At 37.3% G+C, this 19,368-nt stretch overlaps 2 protein-coding genes across 5 annotated transcripts; both read right to left on the bottom strand.

Moving 5' to 3' along the window:
• Nucleotides 1–2,989: 2,989 nt before the first annotated feature.
• On the bottom strand, nt 2,990–4,078 carry LOC128920456 (high choriolytic enzyme 2-like). The gene is made up of 2 exons (XM_054227722.1): nt 3,784–4,078; nt 2,990–3,724 (listed from the first exon to the last, which is right to left on the bottom strand). Exons 1-2 carry the CDS (start codon nt 3,962–3,964, stop codon nt 3,198–3,200), a joined length of 708 nt encoding a protein of 235 aa, XP_054083697.1. The 5' UTR covers nt 3,965–4,078; the 3' UTR covers nt 2,990–3,197.
• Nucleotides 4,079–6,287: 2,209 nt separating this feature from the next.
• LOC105214738 (seminal metalloprotease 1-like) lies at nt 6,288–7,392 on the bottom strand. Of its 4 annotated transcripts, none has more exons than XM_029041973.2 (2): nt 7,106–7,392; nt 6,288–7,030 (listed from the first exon to the last, which is right to left on the bottom strand). In XM_029041973.2, exons 1-2 carry the CDS (start codon nt 7,317–7,319, stop codon nt 6,486–6,488), a joined length of 759 nt encoding a protein of 252 aa, XP_028897806.1. In that variant the 5' UTR covers nt 7,320–7,392; the 3' UTR covers nt 6,288–6,485. The 4 variants fall into 4 exon arrangements, with proteins under 4 accessions (XP_028897806.1, XP_054082993.1, XP_054082992.1 ...); XM_054227018.1 differs by having other exon boundaries at nt 6,288–6,919; XM_054227017.1 differs by having other exon boundaries at nt 7,142–7,392.
• Nucleotides 7,393–19,368: the final 11,976 nt, after the last annotated feature.

Here is a 19,368-nt window from a genome sequence, read left to right as displayed (position 1 = left end):
CCAATGGATCATACAGTCTAGGCTCAATATCGTTGTGCTGGAATCGTTAATGTTTTTCTCCAATATCCGTTCAAGTTTCAATATCGTCGTGCTGGAATCATTAATGTTTTTCTCCAATATCCGTTCAAGTTTCAAAAAGTGCTGCAGGATGCAAGTTCCCAAGTTGAGGTACGTCATCTCGAAATGTAATCTGTACAATGTAACGACCATGTGGATGTCTCGAAACCGTATTTACAAAAATCTCTGAACCCATGTCGCAGAGAGCGAGACATTCTTGCAAATTACCCTTAGAGTCAACGAGAAGCACTCTTGCTATTACTAAGATAACGGTCACTCTGTGTGAGAAATTACTGGACCTCGCCGTTTGGTCATTTTTGCCGAGGAAATACCTTAGACGCCACCATTGGCACCGTAGCTGGCGTACCAGCAGCGTATCTGGCAGGGGTACCCATTGCAAGTTGGACAAGTTGTTGCTATATCTGACGATGATAACGGGTGAAGTGTCAAACTATTTATTTATGAAAGTAGAATTTGGTACAAAGGATCCCACCAGGAAGGTGCATATTTCGAAGCATTTTGGGGAAAATGGGCTTGGCTCCGCCCTCTTCTAAGTTTTTTGTTCATATCTCTTAAACGAATAAAGCTATATAAATAAAACTCCAGAGTCGTTTTTTATAGACATTTTCTTATACAGTCCAAACATAGATATAATTGGATTATACCCACGCCTACCTCTCTACAAATGCTATGTTCAAAACTATTAAAAATGATTTATTTCAGTAAGGAAAATAACCAGAAACCTTAAATTTCAGTACAAAGATGGTACAGACGGCTGCACTCAAAGTGGTATACAAAATTTAAAATGGGCGTGGCTCCGCCCACTTATGGGTCAAAACCCATATCTCCGAAACTTATCGACCACTTCAATGAAATTCGGTTCATAATATTTCCCTGGCATCCTAATGTTATGTTATGAAAATTAGCTAAATCGGTTCACAACCACAACTACTCCCCTATACCAGAAGTTTGAAGTCGAGTCGTTTACTTTATAGTAAATAAATAACTTGCGAGAGTATAAAATGTTCGGTTACACCTGAAGCCCTTCCTTGCTTGTTTTTGAAGTGACTTCATCATCTCCTGATACTTGGGGCCAGTCGTGCTCAAGGCTGAATGTTCCCCTTTACAGAGTATGCAAATAGGAGCGTTAGAACATACATTTGCTACGTGTCCCTCTCATCCACACCGTGGGCGTAAATAAGTGTCAATCGGGTTGCAACAATTTCGTGCCATGTGGCGACAGATCGACGACGATCATTGTTTTACGTAACTTAAGAGCCGCCTTTGCATCTTGAGCACTCAGGCACACAACAGCTATTTGTATGTCACCACGAGTTTCTCGTATATTTTTATACTCTCGCAACAAAAGTTGCTAAAGAGAGTATTATAGTTTTGTTCACATAACGGTTGTTTGTAACACCTAAAACTAAAAGAGTTAGATGTAGAGTCATATATACCAAAGTGATCAGGGTGACGAGTAGATTTGAAATCCGGATGTCTGTCCGTCTGTCCGTCTGTCCGTCTGTCCGTCTGTCCGTCTGTGCAAGCTGTAACTTGAGTAAAAATTAAGATATCTTGACGAAACTTGGCACAAATATTCCTTGGCACCATAAGAAGATCAAGTTCGAAAATGGGCAGAATCGGACCATTGCCACGCCCACAAAATAGTGAAAACCAAAAACACATAAAGTGTCATAACTAAGCCATAAATGAAGATATAAAAGTAAAATTTGGAATACAGGATCGCACTAGGATGGGGCATATTTGCATGTAATTTTTTTGGGGAAGTGGGCGTGGCCCCGCCCACAAATCGGTTATTTGTATTTAACTCGCAAACTAATAAAGCTATATAAACCAAACTTTCTGCAGTCAGTTCTCTTACATACCCCACCACACACCATGAAAATAGTTGAAATCGGATAATAACCACGCCCACCTCCAATACAAAGGTTAGGTTGAAAATTACTAAAGGTGAGTTAACTCACTAACGAAAAACGTCAGAAACACTAAATTTTGCAGAAGAAATAGCAGAAGGGATCTGTACTCAGATTTTTTTACAAAATGGAAAATGGGTGTTGCATCGCCCACTTATGTGTCAAAAACCATATATGAGGAACTACTCGACCGATTCGAATGAAATTCGGTATATAATATTTTCTTGACACCCTGATACCACGGAAAAAAATCGAAAAATCGAATCGAAATCGGTTCACAACTACTACTACTTTCCTTATAACTCAATTTTGAAATCCATCTTATTCCTTCACTTTATAATGTAAACATAAGGAACCAATGAAGATAACGGAATAAAACTTTACACAATTAGTGCATATCATCTCTGGCTTCACTTGTGAAAAAATTGTCGAAAACGGACCATAACTATTCAAGGCCCCAGATATCGAACATGTTGAACTCAGCGCCTAAGGATAAATTTTAACCGAAAATATGGGTAAATCTCTCAGATATCTCAATTTAATTCAGAGAAAATTGTTTTCTTCTAATAGTGTGTCTCTGTTCCGAAAATTATTAAAATCGGGTCATAACATTTCCATATACCTCATTGTAGGTTTTTCAAAAGTATCTTCTCCTAGCTCCCATATACCTAATTATAGGGTTTTCAAAAATACGGTGAGCATTATTCCGCATATATGTATTGGTTAAATTTCTTCAATAAATTGCGAGAGTATAAAATGTTCGGTTGCACCCGAACTTAGCCTTTCCTTACTTGTTAAATGCTATAATACTTATCCGTTACCAAGATCGCAATGAATCTCAGAGAGAGAGAGGGGGAGAAAGGATACCACAGCAAATCGCGATAGCAACATTTCTAAAAGTTCTTTGAGATCGATATATAAAAACCGATTTTGATTAATTAATTAATCATTGGCTATACTTACCTACATACACTATTGTAATTATTAAGTTAAGTGACTTTTGCAAATGTTGAAATTATGAGTTTAAACTTTATTATAAATATTGATAAAAATAGTACATATATTCATAGTTCCCATGGTTACTAATTGCGAAATTGAATTTAGTAACATCGGAAAAAATAATATGATTTATAAAGGGTTACACTAGATATATTAGTACATATGTATATATATCGTTATATACATTTCCCCGCCGACCTTAGCTTTCTAATCCATACTGCAATTATACTTTTTATTCATACTGATTATATTGGACTTGCTTAAAGTTCCAACCTGGTCCATTAAAACGATCGGTATTTTTTTCAACGACACTATAGTCTCTTCACCGCTGTCCGCGTTATAAGTAGCCGGAGAATGCATAATACTACCGTTATCGTATTCTACACCAAAATCTTCAACTATATCCTTACTGTAATTTGTAAAAGGATATGCAAAACCCGGCAAAATATTTCCAATGACATATTTAGTAATAAAAGGGCGAAAACTTAGGGACTTATGAACAAAGTCGAGTGCAGTAAATAAAGTTCTCATTAGAGATCTGGTATTATGACAACCAAAATTATCCGGTACTATTAATGTTGTCCTGGTACCCGTAGTTACTGCTGTTAATTCACATCTGTTTTTCGTTATATCGAGTAAAGATCGCTGGCGACCGCATACCTCTACAAAACGTAGGCATGAAACGTCTTCCACGATCTTCATTGCACCTTTTATAAAAGCTTTTCGATCATTCCCTAAATGCAAACTCTTCATTAGTTAAACTGAAGACACAAACATACATAAGTTCATTTACCAAATTCACTTATAAATTCATAGTAGAGAAGCCAAGGTCGATTTGAATCTCTCATACCACTGCGTTGTGACACTGTTAAGTCGGGATTCAGTTCAGGATCTTCCATTGGTGGATCTAGTGGAGGTAGAGTTCGACTTGCACCAATAACCGAAAGCAGCGCCAAACTCAGAAAGGTTCTCATTTCTGCTGAGCAAAATTTCAAATTTTCGAATAATTATTTTCCGCACTCCAATACAACTAATAAAGCCCTCTGGACATGAACTAGTACCTATGTGAACGTCAACATTTATATTGCATTTTATACAAATTGGACTCTATCGCATGTTTAATTAACTTGGTTTCAAATTAAATTTGTCATTAGAAAGTATTAAAACATATTTCTCTAACTAACCAAATGTTTTAATTAAGTAATTAATAATTGCAAAACAGAACAAAATAAACTAATAAGAAGTAAGGAAAGGCTAATTTCGTTTGCAACCGAACATTTTATACTTTTCGAACTACTATTTTTTATTTTAGAGTGATATCACATTTATTTCATATTAATAACAAAAATACTTATTAATAACAATAAATATGAAAAAAAAACATTACAAAACAAGTAAGGGAAGGCTAAATTCGTTTGCAACCGAACATTTTATACTCTCGCAATTTATTGATGTAATTTTATAAAGATAACACAATTCGACCCATATATTCGGCATGAAGACCAATAGAATTACGAAAAACATCATAAATAGTATATGGGGACTGAGGTAATTCCTGAAACGGTTTCATTCGTTTTGACCACCAAGATACAATATCGAATCGAAGACTATGCGCTCACTTAATTTTATATTACCTATAATTAGGTATTTGGGATCTATTGGAAGTTATAACCCAATTTTAACAGAGACAAACAGTTATAAGAAAAAAATTTCCTCTGAATTACATTAAAATTTCTGAGAGATTTATTTTCGGTGAAACATTACCTTTAGGCACTGAGTTCTTCTCTTTCGATATCAGGGGTTTGAAAGTCATGGTCCGATTTTGACAATTTTTCCACAAGTAATGTCACGGCTGAAATATAGTATTTGTGTAAAGTTTTATTCCGCTAACTTCATTGGTTCCTAATATGTATATTATAAAGTGAACGAATCAGATGGAATTCAAAATTGTATTATTTGGGAAGTCGGCGTGCTTGTGAACCGATTTCGCCCATATTTCGTCCGTGTGATCAGGGAAAGTGCTATGTACCGAATTTCAGTAAAATCGGTCGAGTAGTTCCTAAGATATGGCTTTTGAGCCATAAGTGGGCGATGCCACGCCCATTTTTCATTTTGTAAAAAAACTGAGTGCAGCTCCGATCTGCTATTTCTACGGTAATTTAGAGTTTCTGACGTTTTTCGTTAGTGAGTTAACGCACTTTTAGTCATTGTCAACGTAACATTTGTATTGGAGGTGGGCATGGTTGTTATCCGATTTCTTTGATTTTAGTGGCTAAAAGAAATAATATAGCTTTATTTGTTTGCGAAATATATACAAAAAACCTATTTGGGGGCAGCGCCACGCCCACTTCCCCAAAAAAATTACATCCAAATATGCCCCTTACAAGTGCGATCCTTTGTTCCAAATTTTACTTATATAACTTTATTTATGGCATATTTTTTTCACCAGTTTGTGGGCATGGCCGCGGTCCGATTTTGCCCATTTTCGAAAGTAATCCTCTCACGGTCCCAAGGAACATTTGTACCAAGTTTCGTCACGATATCTCAATTTTTACTCAAGTTATCCGTTGCACTGACAGACGGACGGACGGACAGACAGACATTCGGATTTTTACTCGTCTCGCCACCCTAATCATTTTGATATATGTATACAAACCTATATCTAATTCGTTTAGTTTTGTGACTTACAAACAACCGTTATGTGAACAAAACTATAGAAAGTAAGAAAGCATTGGCATCAATATTCTAGTTCTTAATTGGATAGAAAATAAAATAAATTTAATGTACTCGTATGAGTTCAACCGTCATTGTTGAGTGTTGCTGCGTCAGAATGATGAAAGACCATGCTTTACTTTATCTTTAAAATTTTTCTCAACTAGCGAAGCGAAGAAACCATGAGGTCTTAATTTTGAATTTTCAAGATGAAAAGAAGAATAAAGGGAACATGATATACGGAATGTTATGGTATGAATTTTGTGAAATAGATGAGATTGCCGAAGTCATTTTTTAATCCATCAACAAACTTAGTAAGGTAAGTGATTTTAATTTGCTTCTGAAACTTGATAAGTTTTGTCATTTAAAGATTTTTTTGTCAATATCATAAATTTGTTTCACTTGAAAGAGGGAATTAGAAATAATGAGTTTCGTAGTACTTCTACGTTTGCTTTCAAAATGATAGTTGTTATAAAACATGTTCATATGGGGCAAACTCCGAGTGTGTACATCAATTCATGCATTATGGTACCAGGGCGATAGCTGTCCTCACAAAAGAATGTCATTAAAAGGTTTCAAAATACATTCATCGTAATAGTTTAAACTTTATTCTAAATATTTATAGTAATTGTAAATTAGCAGATTAGTTGCATCAAAAAATAGTAAAATTAACAGATATAGTATAATATATGATATATAATAAACATAGGTTCACATCATATATGTACACACGCATATTCATATCAATTCGACACCCATAGCAACACAGTTTGTTAATGCTGATTAATTCTTCCCACATTTATACATTTTATTCAATTTGCCAATATCACATTTAGTTAATCCCACACGCTGACCCATAACACCCTTCGCTTCCTTCTTCAGTGGCACTATTGTATCTTTGCCGTTCTTCGTGAAAGCATACTTCTTATAATGCATAATACTAGCGTAATCGTATTCTGATTCAAAATCCTCAATATGTTTCTTATCATATCTTTTAAAATTATGAAAATGGCCTTCTTTAATATTTTCCTTGGCAATATAAACATATTCGTCGCGGTTATAAGTGTTCTGCATATGATAGAAACCGAGTGCGTGCATCATTTCGTGTACTATGCTGCCGAAACGAAAGCAGCCCTTTTCTAAGGGATACGGTTTTAAATTAAATCTTTGAACGCGCCCAGTAAAGCCAACCTTGGAGTGACAGCCCCGCTGGGTGCCTGTTATGTTGAGAAAATATGGTTGGTTATCGGCGGCCTTTATGAAGCGAATGCAAGAAACATCTTGTATGTATTTCATGGCACATTTAATTAAAAGTACTTGCTCTTTGTCTTCATAAAGTGGTAAAGTATTTAAAATATTAGGTAAAGAAATCAAATAAAGAAATGTGGAATGTATATATTTACTGAAAAATCCTTTGCAGATTTTATAATAGACTGTACCGTTGGGCCAATGACGGCTTTTCTTTCTTACGCCATTACGCTGGGACACGTCTAATGCAATATCGCCTTCGAAGAAGCCAGGAGTTAGTTCAGGATCGTCTTCCAAGCGTGGATCTCCTGGTAGAGTCCGACTTCTAGCAATCACAAAAAGCAGTAAGAAACCCAAAAATATCATCATTTCTCCTGATGAATATTTCGAACTAATATTCTCCGTAATCTAATGTTTACTAGTTGTTGACTTAAAGTACTGCAGTGAATGACCACTTTTAGTTTGCCTTTTATACCAAATGAACTTATTATTTTTGATTCAGTTTTAAAAGTGGCTAAGTCAATATTTTTATATAAAATATAATTATCGGCTTAAATCGATATAAATAATAATTTTGAAAACGATAAAAGTAGCATTTCACGTTCATATTCGAACACTTTCTGGATATCAAAACCATTTTTTACAGTGGAGAAGTTAGATTACCTCACCTCATATACGATGACGACCTACATATTTTTGAAAATTTCACATGGACCCTTTTTCGAGTTGATTGGTGAAATATCATCAAACAGCTGTTATGATTGGTTTGGGTGCTGAGTTTGATTTTTTATAAAACGTTATTGCCTCTAATATTTTTTCAATGGCTTTTATGACCAAGTGTTCATAAATTAATACGGTAAGAAGAAAGTTCTCATTTGGAAAACACAATGTTACCAAGCGACTCATTTTAAGCACTGGGAAAATTCTCAATAATAAAAGTACCGTAAGTGCAAGCGATAACTTGGATAAAAATTGAGATATATTAATGAAATTTGGAACACATGGCGCGGACGAATTAAAACTACTGCAACGTCCACAAAGTGTAGTACTGTTTGCTTTTTACATAAAATCTCTCGCAAAACAACAGTCTTAATCGCGATCAAATACGAGTACCAACATAAACTCCATCACATAGACTGCGTAATTTTGATCATAACTGAATTCATTTATGCATGTTTCCAAATTTTATAAATACACTAGCTGTTACCCTGTGCGCTTCGCTACACCTAAATCGATTAAAACTCTTAAGGGTTTTTACTTTGTGTTTTCTTTATTGTTGTAAAACTGTTACTTATTTATAAAACATTTATAAAACATATTGGTATAAAACATTTTTGGTTTTTCCACCTGGCGTGTAAATGAATAAGCACCTTGGTGTTCCCACTCTCGAGCATGCGACGAATAATTGGCCGTGGGAGAAGCACGGTTCTTCCAAAGTGACGCCGCACACTTGAAACGTTTGCCCTTGCGATTTGTTGATGGTCATCGCAAAGGCAAGACGTACTGGGAACTGCAAGCGCTTAAATTCAAACGGCATGTCCGTTGGAATAATGGAATGCATGGTAAGAGTACAACTTCACCTGCTGCCTTGCCATTTCGTATTGTTGCTTCAATCAAATTTGGCCAGATTTTTTTGACTGAAAGTATTGTGCCATTACATAAAAGTCGGTGGCTTCAGATTTCGTAGAAGTATAATGGGTGAACCGACTTTCAGGACCAAACTATGCGGTGGAAGACCGGGCGGATCCAAAGAATTCAAGAATTCAGTTGGATAACTGACTATTTCATCTTGATTCAAAACGCTATCAGTCGATGTATATGTTTTAGGTTCTCCTGGCAGTTTTTCTTGAATGGCAAAATTGATTTCGTTGACGTGTACATTTTTCGGTGCCAATATTGCGTTCACTTAAATATTGTTGAACAATATTCGGAAATACACTTTCAATCAATTCTTCTTTCGATTGTAAAAGTGTACAAAAGTTGTTCGGCAATGTGTTCAAACCGGTATCATCGATTGGTATTTTGCCTTCGCCAATGTCCAACAACTGCTTCGAAAACGCCGCTGCGGATCGATCGTTTTGCAATTGGACTCGCATGTTGATGGTAAGAGTCAGCCTTTGAACACGTCTCCACAAAACTGACGATTTTAAACATGCGTTTATTTCGTCGGCAGGAGTTGATCGGGGAATGACTGGCAAAGTTTGCCGAAAATCGCCAGATAATAAGACTAATGCTCCGCTAAAAAGTTATTGCTTTTGGCGTAAATCTTGCATTGTTCTATTGAAAGCTTCTAATGACTTTTTGTTAGCCATCAATCTGATCTGGTCGGATTTTGCTAATTAACCAAATCAAGATGTGTGCATGCGGTAATCCTCTTTTCTGCCATTCGATCGAGTACATCCAGCATCGAACTTCTCCAAAAACACGAAGTTTCACAATTAAATCCATTATTGCTTTTTGCTTTTCCCTGAATACACGTGCTGTTAAGTCGTGACGATCAGTTGTTGATTGACCGGGGAACAAATGGCATTTGATGTCATTCCACTTGGGATTGCACGTGAACGTTATGAACAGATCCGGTCTGCCGTAATGTCGCACATACGACATCGCATCTTGCGCATACTCGTGCATATGGCGCGGACTGCCGATGTATGTGGCTGGCAATATTGTCAGACGTCCAATGCTATTCACATTTGCATCATTCATTACGGCATCTCTCAAATGGATGTATTCTTCAGAACGCAAGTTTTGAGTTTTTTCGGTGTTTCTTGGCCTATAAATGACCAATACACAAAATATTGAATCATAAGTAACATTTCTTCTCAGAAATTGTACTTTTTTACCAGTAGTTGGATTTATCAATCGCATATTGATGTGATAGCCGTCATATCCTCTCCAGAATAATATCGGATACTGTAATGCATCATAACTACGGTGTAGCTCGGAAACACGCTGAAGTTGTTCGTTTCTACGGTGCAGTACAATATCTCGCGATTCAAACTGTTCGCCAACAATGACGATTGCCACCTCATCGATTTTTGGTGCGTTGAATCGTCTGGCATGCTGCCCCATCGGCATTTTGTCTGCTCTGATGACGATTCGATGGTTATCAGACGGCATGCGGTCCAATGCGATTTTGAACAATCGAATCAATTCTTTGTGTTCATGTAGAAATCTTTGCAAATTTAGTACGATTTCTCGCCTTGTGCCGGTCGCAAATTTCACATCGTTGATTTAGTTGATCACTTTCATTACCGATGAAATATATTTGCAAAAATTGATAGTCAGCATCGGCAAATGGTATGAGCGAGCCTGCTGGATGATATATTTGTCCCTGAATGTGTAGAATAAAAATGTCAAATGTTTCACTGGGAATGCCATGCAAAGTAGTCACCTTGAACGTCGGCATAAATGGATCTCTAATGATCTTTGTGGCACCAAAAGAAGTCATTTGAAAGCATGAATTGTATGCTTGTATGTTCTGCAAGAAATGCTTAGACGTCGGCGATTCTCCAGTGAGCAAGGAATGTAATGGTTCTGGTGGCGGTTCCAATGCAGGCAGTTTCATTTTGCCACTGGAGCAGCACATGCCTGTTGTTTCTCCTCGAAACTTCGCTGCATTGCAATGCGTGCAAATAATATCCATTGCTCCAATGGCACCATGCAGGCTGTAGTCGCAGTCAGGATCGTAGTGATAGCCAACATGTTCCATTTGATCGCGAAGGCGGAGCGGAACTCGGCCTTGACGGTAATTTGGCCGTTGATTGTCGGCGAATTCAGCTCTAATCTGTGCACGCCGCTCTCTGTACACCGCTCTACCTCGGGCATTCACTTGAGCACGTTGCTCTTTGCTTTGATTTCTTCTTGATATTGACATTCGACGTGAATGACTCGTATGCCTGCCAACCGTATTACGTTGGCGTAGTCAAGGCATTTTCTAGAGTATTCATATTTGAAGTACATAACTAAAAATGGAAAAATTAACCTAAAACTACATCTTAAACTATCTATTTTACCCACACACTCATATGCAATGAGACCCACCAACAGTGCATTTGCAAACCGCTTGGAAGCACTTACGAAACAATAACAATACTCACTTGCTTTGTGTGTGTTGCACGGTCAGCAGAAAAACACCAAATTGGTTCGAATAAATGTAGCAAATCGATGGAATTAAATCTGGAAAAAACACACAATGTTGACATCCTTTTTTTTTACACACACCGCGCATTTTCAAGCGACAATCGAACCGCATGGCATCACATACGAAACAACAACAATACTCACTTGCTTTGTGTTGTACGCAGAATGTTAATCACGTTTAAATTTTTTTTTGATACAACATGCGATGTCAATGTTTTTTTTTTATTAATTGTAAACATCCGCCAGTTGTTTCTGTTTATTAGTAAAAGGCATTTGAAATTGGCGGCAAAACATTATTTTATGAAAATTTGTTTGGTCGGGAAGTATCAAGGTTTTTTTTTTTTTTTTTTTTTTTTTGCAAAACGTGCAATGATACACACATGAAATTTCTTATGTGCACCCTCCACACAGCGCAGCGAAGATACGCACCCGCCTCTGTGCAGCAAAGAATGCCCGTCAACAAACACAAGGAAGGTTCGACGTCGAAAAGCTGCAATCGCAACAGACAGCCACGAAATACTCTACTCGACTTGCACTCCTGCTCTCTGAGAGCACTCATCAGCATCTCGGTATAAGGGAACTGTGGAACGGCATCTCAAACTCACTGCGTACCGCTGCAGCCGAAACAATTGGTTTTCGGCAACGACAAAAAACAAGCTGGTACGATGAGGAGTGCCGTCTCGCAGCGGAGAGAAAACAGACTGCCTACCTCGCAACGTTGCAAACGACCACAACACGTGCGGGATGGGATAGATACCGAGAGCTGAAGAGGGAAGCGAGACGCATCTGCAGACAAAAAAAGAAAGGGCCGAAGCTTTAGACCTGGAAAATCGACAACTGACCAGATATTCACCATGCGCCAAATCTTGGAGAAGACCCGTGAAAAGAGGATCGACACACACCACCTTTTTGTCGATTTTAAAGCTGCTTTCGACAGCACGAAAAGGAGTTGCCTTTACGCCGCGATGTCTGAATTTGGTATCCCCGCAAAACTAATACGGCTGTGTAAATTGACGTTGAGCAACACCAAAAGCTCCGTCATGATTGGGAAGGACCTCTCCGAGCCGTTCGATACCAAACGAGGTTTCAGACAAGGTGACTCACTATCGTGCGACTTCTTTAACCTGATGCTGGAAAAAATTATAAGAGCTGCAGAGCTAAACCGAGAAGGTACAATCTTCTACAAGAGTGTACAGCTCCTGGCGTACGCCGATGATATTGATATCATCGGAAGCAATAACCGCGCCGTTTGTTCTGCTTTTTCCCGCATGGATAAGGAGGCGAAGCGAATGGGTCTGGAGGTGAATGAGGACAAGACGAAATATCTCCTGTCATCAAACAAACAGTCGGCGCATTCGCGTCTTGGCTCCCACGTCACTGTTGACAGTCATAACTTCGAGGTCGTAGATAATTTCGTATACCTGGGAACCAGCATCAACAACACGAACAATGTCAGCCTCGAAATCCAGCGCAGAATAACTCTTGCCAACAAGTGCTACTTTGGACTGAGTAGGCAATTGAACAGTAAAGTCCTCTCTCGACGAACCAAAATCAAGCTCTACAAGTCGCTTATCATTCCCGTCCTGCTTTACGGTGCAGAAGCTTGGACGATGTCAACATCAGATGAGACGACACTAGGAGTTTTCGAGAGGAAGATTTTGCGCAAGATTTATGGTCCTCAGAACATTGGCAACGGCGAATACCGCAGACGATGGAACGATGAGCTGTACGAGTTATACGACGACATTGACATAGTTCAGCGAATAAAAAGACAGCGGCTACGCTGGCTAGGTCATGTTGTCCGAATGGACGAAAACACTCCAGCCCTGAAAGTGTTCGATGCAGTACCCGCCGGAGGAAGCCGAGGAAGGGGAAGGCCTCCACTCCGTTGGAGGGACCAGGTGGAGAGCGACCTGGTTACACTTGGGATCTCCAACTGGCGCCGAACTGCGAAGGAGAGAGAGAGGTGGCGTACTGTCGATTCGGCTATAACCGGCTAAACGGTTGCAACGCCAATCACATACATACCCTCCACACAGACCCCAATCACCCCTGAAAATTTCATTGAAATCGGGTAAGCCGTCTAGCAGGAGTATGCGAACAGGAAGTTTTTCCACTTAATTTTATATATATAGATTATTTCACTTTAATATGAATTAATAACCAATTTCATGAAAACTACATAGAGAATTGTCGTGTCTTTTAAATATGCGATCAGAATGCAAGGACGAGCTGCCATTAATACTTTGTTAAATTCATTTCGTTTCCGTTTGCTCATGAACTTTGCGAAACTTTGCGTGTGTGTGCGAGTCGAAACGGTTTCCTGTGTTCGTGTATTCAAGAGTTTGCACACACTTTTGGAAGGAAAAGTATCTCCCGGCGCGCTTCCAATCGTATACATCATCATGTAAGTATGTTAGTCAAGCCTTATGGGTCGGCTTAAATTAATGGATTTTTAATTGCTCTCACTTGTTCATTTCAATTCAATCCACGGACGTAGTGTGTCTTCACTTTCATTTCATATACTTAATGAGCTTACGCGGACAACTTAATCAGCTTCCTACGGTCAGCGAATGAGAATTTTTCTCTTAATTGTCTTATCTTCGGTGTTCTCAACATAGTTAACATAATTTGTAACCATTGTGTACCTTTGAAAGGAGCGCCACGAAATTGTTTCACGTGTGGAGTTCGTAATTGCTTAATACTATATGGGAGAACTGAATATGTGAAGAATTCAGATAATCCTTATTCGTTTCCAGAAGAGCCTCAATACATAATCAGAATGCATCTCAGGGATAGATAGAGAGAACGAGCACAGTAATATTATATGTGAAAGCTAGTATTGGGTATACTGCTGGTCCTACAGGAAACCGGATCGTATTCCTCTTCTTGGCGTTCTTTGTTTTTTGTGTGTTTTTCGTACTGTTTTTTCTTTTGGGGTTTTTGTGGTGTATTCAGATTTATAGCTTCCCTATATGAATCCCGTGGTTATCTATGCAAATGAAGAAGCCAAGCGAATGGCTTATATGAGGTGAAGGCCTTACGTTTCGAGCCACGTTCGGGCATAAATCAGGAGCTCGTCGCAACTCAACCTGTACTACCGAATTTATAGCACCATGTAATGAATATACTTGCAGACCTGCTAGTATTTATTGAGATTGAAATGAGTGCAGCACTCAAGATTTTACTCTTACCAACTGAGATGACAGAATACATACTGTCACCATTTCTTTGTGAGATTAATGTATTCCTGGTTTCCAGTATATTACTCGTATAATAAGAATCGTACTGGCCTCAATGCGCGTTTGAGTGGGATTTTCGATGACGTCTTAGTACATTCAGTGTTGATGGCTGCATTGATACATCGTCGCTTTCTTTGCTCCCTCTGGGTGTGGGTAGATAATTTCTCGATGCAATCCCGGTGGAAGTTGTGAATGTTTAATCAGACATGCGTCATCTGTTCTGTTAACATAATTTAATATAATATATATCTTAATATAATAAAAAATCACCAATGTTTGGGTCCTAATATTAGTATAATACTTAGAAATTAAATTGTTTTCAAAGCATAAATTATTAGCATACATATATTATCTGCATATCCAAATAAATTTGAGAAATTTTAAACTTTTGCTAAGTGCCAGCGATAAATCTTAATAAACAAACCATAATTTCAATTCAAGTATTTGCATTTACTTACTAGAAAAGATTTCTGCTTTATTGTTGTGCTGAAAGTTAATTTGGCTTTTAGAGAAAGTGTATTTAATATAGAATCTTTCTTAGAAATTTAAGTGCACAAACAGTTTTAGTGGAAACTGTAATTATGAAATATGTGTAGCATATTTTTAAGCAATTCAGTTATGAGTTATTTGAAAAATAAATTTAAAATAAATATATCTCTATTTTTCATAGACGTCTATTGATACTTTTGGAGTTATTCATTGTAATCCTTAGAAAATTCGCTTAATGTTATGAAAGTATACATATGTAGTAAGATTCAATGTTTTAGATTGCGTAGAAAAATAATAATAATTCTTTAAGTCTCAATTTTAACTAAAATACCTACCTGGTTACATTTAGTATAGTGTTTCCAACGTCCACGCCAAAAAGTGAACCAACCTTACGATAATCCATCACCGAAGACCCCAATCTAAATCACAAATAGATTTTTAGTTGCCTTTCTGTTAGAGAGACCGTTTATGTAAGCCAAGATGCGTTGAAATTCGACTATGTGAATGCAAAGAGTTTCATTGAATCGACTGTCCTCAAAGTTTCCGAGTACGTAATGTCGCCATTGGGATGACTTTGGTATTCCGAGGTGGGCACTTCTGTGACTATTTAATAAAGAAAACAACCTCAACGAGAAATTTTCATAAATGTCATCTGTCATCGTACATAAGGAAATATTTAACACAAGTAAGGAAGGACTAAGTTCGGGCGTAACTGAACATTTTATGCTCTCGCATTTAATTATTTAATTTTATTAATATAACACACACTTTGACCCACACATTCGTCATATATATGGTATAAAGTCCATTGTCAATTTCAATGATTTTTAGAAGGGCGATGCCACACTATAAATCCAGTATTTGTACAAAGTGTATATTGTTATGTAAACTATTCAGATCGAACTCAAAGTTCTGGAGTATAAGTAGGTGTGGATGTAAACCGAATTGGCATATTATCTTATTATATTATTGGGAAGCTAGGAAGATATTATAAACCGAATCTCATTGAGATTGATCGACTAGTTTCGGAGATATGGTTTTTGACCCATAAGTGGGCAGAGCCACGCCCATTTAAAATTTTGTATACCAATTTGAGTGCAGCCCTCTGTACCATCTTTACCATGAATTTAAGTTCTCTAATGTTTTTCCTTAACGAATTAAAGCATTTTTACATAGTAGTTTTCAATATAACGTTTGTATGGGAGGTGAGCGTAGTTATAATCCGATTTCCTCGATTTTTAGACTGTATAAGGAAGTACCTAAAGGAAACGGCTCTAGAGAGCTTCCTTGATATATCCTTATTAGTTTACAAGATATGTACAACTTAGTAGGGGGCAGGTCCACGATCACTTTCCAAAAAAATATATATTCAAATATGCCTCTTCCTAGTGCGATCCTTTGTACCAAATTTTACTTTTACAACTTTATTTATGATTACGTTATGGTTTTCGGTTTTCGCCATTTTGTGAGCGTGGTAATGGTCCGATTTCGCACATCACCGAATTTAACCTTCTTATGGATCCAAGAATCATGTGTACCTAGTTTGATCAAGATATCTCAATTTTACCTCGCGTGCACGGACTGACGCACAGACCTTAGCTATACTATGTATTTCGAAAACTATCATAAGCGACACAACTCCCGGATCCCGAGGAAAGCATCAATATCATTGTGAAATAATATTGCGAATTAGTCCTACAGTGAACCATCAAACTACTCAACATATATAACATATATAACATAATCAATTTCTAATGAATTATTTATTTTTTTTCAGTAATATTCAGGATATAGGAATGTCTCCAGGTAACAAATATATTTTTGCTTTGTTTAAAATTATTATCATACGACGGCTGCTATATATATTTCTGGCCTAGGCAACACTAAGTGTTGCCAGGTGCAATCTGACATTTCCATTGGAAAGTTTGACATTTTTTAGCATAACATCACTCAGAACGTTTTGTCATTTAATCGTGAATTGTTTTATTTACAGGGAATTAAAAAATTCATCTCGGCCAAAAAATGGAATTAACTTGTGAACATTTTCCTGCGATCATTTTTCACAACTTTCGACGTGGATTATCGCGACAAGAGTGCATCGATGAACTAAAATCTTTGTATGGCTATGAAGCACCATCCTATAGCACTGTGAAAAACTGGTACAACGAATTCAATCGTGTCCGACGCTCGCTTAAAGACGAATTCCGTGAAGGTCGTCCAAAAACATTGATGCCGTACGTGAACTGATAATGCAAGACCGTCATGTAACATACCTTCAGATAGAGGCATGCCTATGCATTTCTCCCACCAGCATACATTCCATATTGCATGAACACCTGGCCGTAAAAAAGGTTTGTTCTCGTTGGATCCCGCACAATTTGACAATTGCTCAAAAAAAAGGCTCAAAAAAAGTGATTCGAAAATTAGTTTGAGCGCATGCAAAAGTGTATAAATCTTGATGGAGAATATTTTGAAAAACAATAAAACCATTGTCGTTGATAAATATTCCTATTTTCATTATTAGGTCAGAAATATATATAGCAGCCCTCGTATAAGATAAAAATTACTTTACTTTAGAACTTTGTTTTGTTTAGGCTTATCTACTTTATAGCGAATGCCTTTCCAGCTCATTAAATCAACCGAACTTTAGAAACTATTTTGCAATAAAAAACTTTTTTATGAGCGTCTGATGCTTATTTACATACAAATATGAATATATGCGTGCGTTTATAGATACGCTAATCCCGCACAGCTAATATACCGTTGTTTACAACTAATTCTAGCACCCTTTCTGTGTATAATGCCAACAATTCGCCGCGCGCATCGACAATAACTCGCTCGCTTCATTTATCCCACTAAAAATAGTTAGGGAGCGTGAGAGTGTGAGGCGAAAACCGACAACATGTCGCATAATAATTTGTATTAAGGACACGTTTTCAGTGTTAAGCAACAAAATGTGTTCATAATATTTGTAATGCAGTGCGGAAAAGGCGACAGCAAAATTACTATAATAGAAATGTCAAGCGTGACAAGGGCAGGGGTGACGCAAGTGCGAATATTGTTGTTGTTGCCATTGTTGGTAAGCAGCGCTTGATGTTTTACGCTTTAACCGGCTGGCAACTTCTCGCTTTAGCAACAACCGAGCACATTTCCGTTGTCCCCGCTAATGTGCGTAATAATGACTGTCACATTATATGCGTGCTTCACTGTCATTTGTTGTTGTTATTGCAACATATTAGTTGTGGCAGTAGTTGGTGACATGCTGTTGATTGTTTGTGCGCCGGTGTGTGTACACATACTCGTATGCATGTAGAATGTGTGTGTGTGTCACCGCTAGAAGACCTTGATGGCAGCTCATAAGCATTAGCTTACAACAACAATTGATGCATTATTCAGTCAATGTTGAACTACTTCATTGTAGCACCTTGACTTAATGTCCCAACACAAACACTCAAATAAGCATTAATCTTTGCTGCATACACACACACACACATATATTTATATACATATATGCGTGATGCTGACGTTTTTTTCACAGCCACACATACACATATAAAATATATATATGGCGTCCGTGGAAATCTTGCTGTATGCCACTTGCTATCGTGATAACATTAAGTGTCTCATTTTATATGGAGAGATTTTTTTTCTTGTTGTTTCTGCTGTCGCTGCTGCCAGCAAGGTTGACTATAAAGCAAACAATTTTTCTCAGCTATATTGCGGTAACAGTTGTGTCTTCTTCCCTTGTGCGTGAACCACTTTGACTTATGCCATAACAAATATTTTATTTAAAGCTCTTTTTATTGAAAGAAAAAATAAATCCACAAATAGTTTCTATTATTTATATCAATTTATGATGTTCTAGCTTTATTTCTAATAAAAGCAAATTTATTCAGACACTGTAGAATTTAATTTTTCAAAAGGCAACTAATTTTAGAAAAAAAAATTGATTTTTTGTCTTTCTTTATTTGGTCGTGAAAATAATATAATAGATATATATGCGCCTCAATAGCCCTTTTTTGCATATCTGTAGTTCGATTTAGATATTAATTGACCATTAATTTTGTAGTAAAATCTGTTCATTGGAAATGAAATACTCTTGACAATAATAAACAACAAACATTCTTACAAAACAGTAGTAGTATTTAAGTAGCTTTTTCGTTAGGAAATTACTGTGTTTTGGGCAATACTGGTACATGGCTAGACGGCGTGGTCACCACACGATTTCTTGCACAGCGGTATCTGTCTCCTTTTTATAATCTCGCAACAAGCTTCAAAGAGAATATAATAGAGTTAGATATAGAGTTCTATATATCAAAGGGATCAGGGTGACGAATGGAGTTTAACTCTGGATGTCTGTCTGTCCGTCCGTCTGTGCATGGGTCAAAAACCGTATCTTCGAAACTACTCAACCAATCGCGGTGAAATTCGGTTCACGAAATTTTCTTGGCATCCCAATGATATGTTATGAAAATCGGTCACAACCACGCCTACTTCCCTTTTACCAGAACTTTGAATTCGGTCGGAATCATTTAATTTATAAT

Source organism: Zeugodacus cucurbitae, chromosome 3 (assembly GCF_028554725.1).
Source record: "Zeugodacus cucurbitae isolate PBARC_wt_2022May chromosome 3, idZeuCucr1.2, whole genome shotgun sequence".
In the NCBI taxonomy this organism is placed as follows: domain Eukaryota; kingdom Metazoa; phylum Arthropoda; class Insecta; order Diptera; family Tephritidae; genus Zeugodacus; species Zeugodacus cucurbitae.
This window is presented reverse-complemented; position numbering and strand designations above follow the sequence as displayed.

Coding starts and splice junctions, on each gene's coding strand:
- LOC128920456 (XM_054227722.1), bottom strand. CDS start 3,964: ATGAGAACCTTTCTGAGTTTGGCGCTGCTTTCGGTTATTGGTGCAAGT. Junction 3,725..3,783: donor TGAATTTATAAGTGAATTTG/GTAAATGAACTT, acceptor GTTTGCATTTAG/GGAATGATCGAAAAGCTTTT.
- LOC105214738 (XM_029041973.2), bottom strand. CDS start 7,319: ATGATGATATTTTTGGGTTTCTTACTGCTTTTTGTGATTGCTAGAAGT. Junction 7,031..7,105: donor AATCTGCAAAGGATTTTTCA/GTAAATATATAC, acceptor CACTTTATGAAG/ACAAAGAGCAAGTACTTTTA.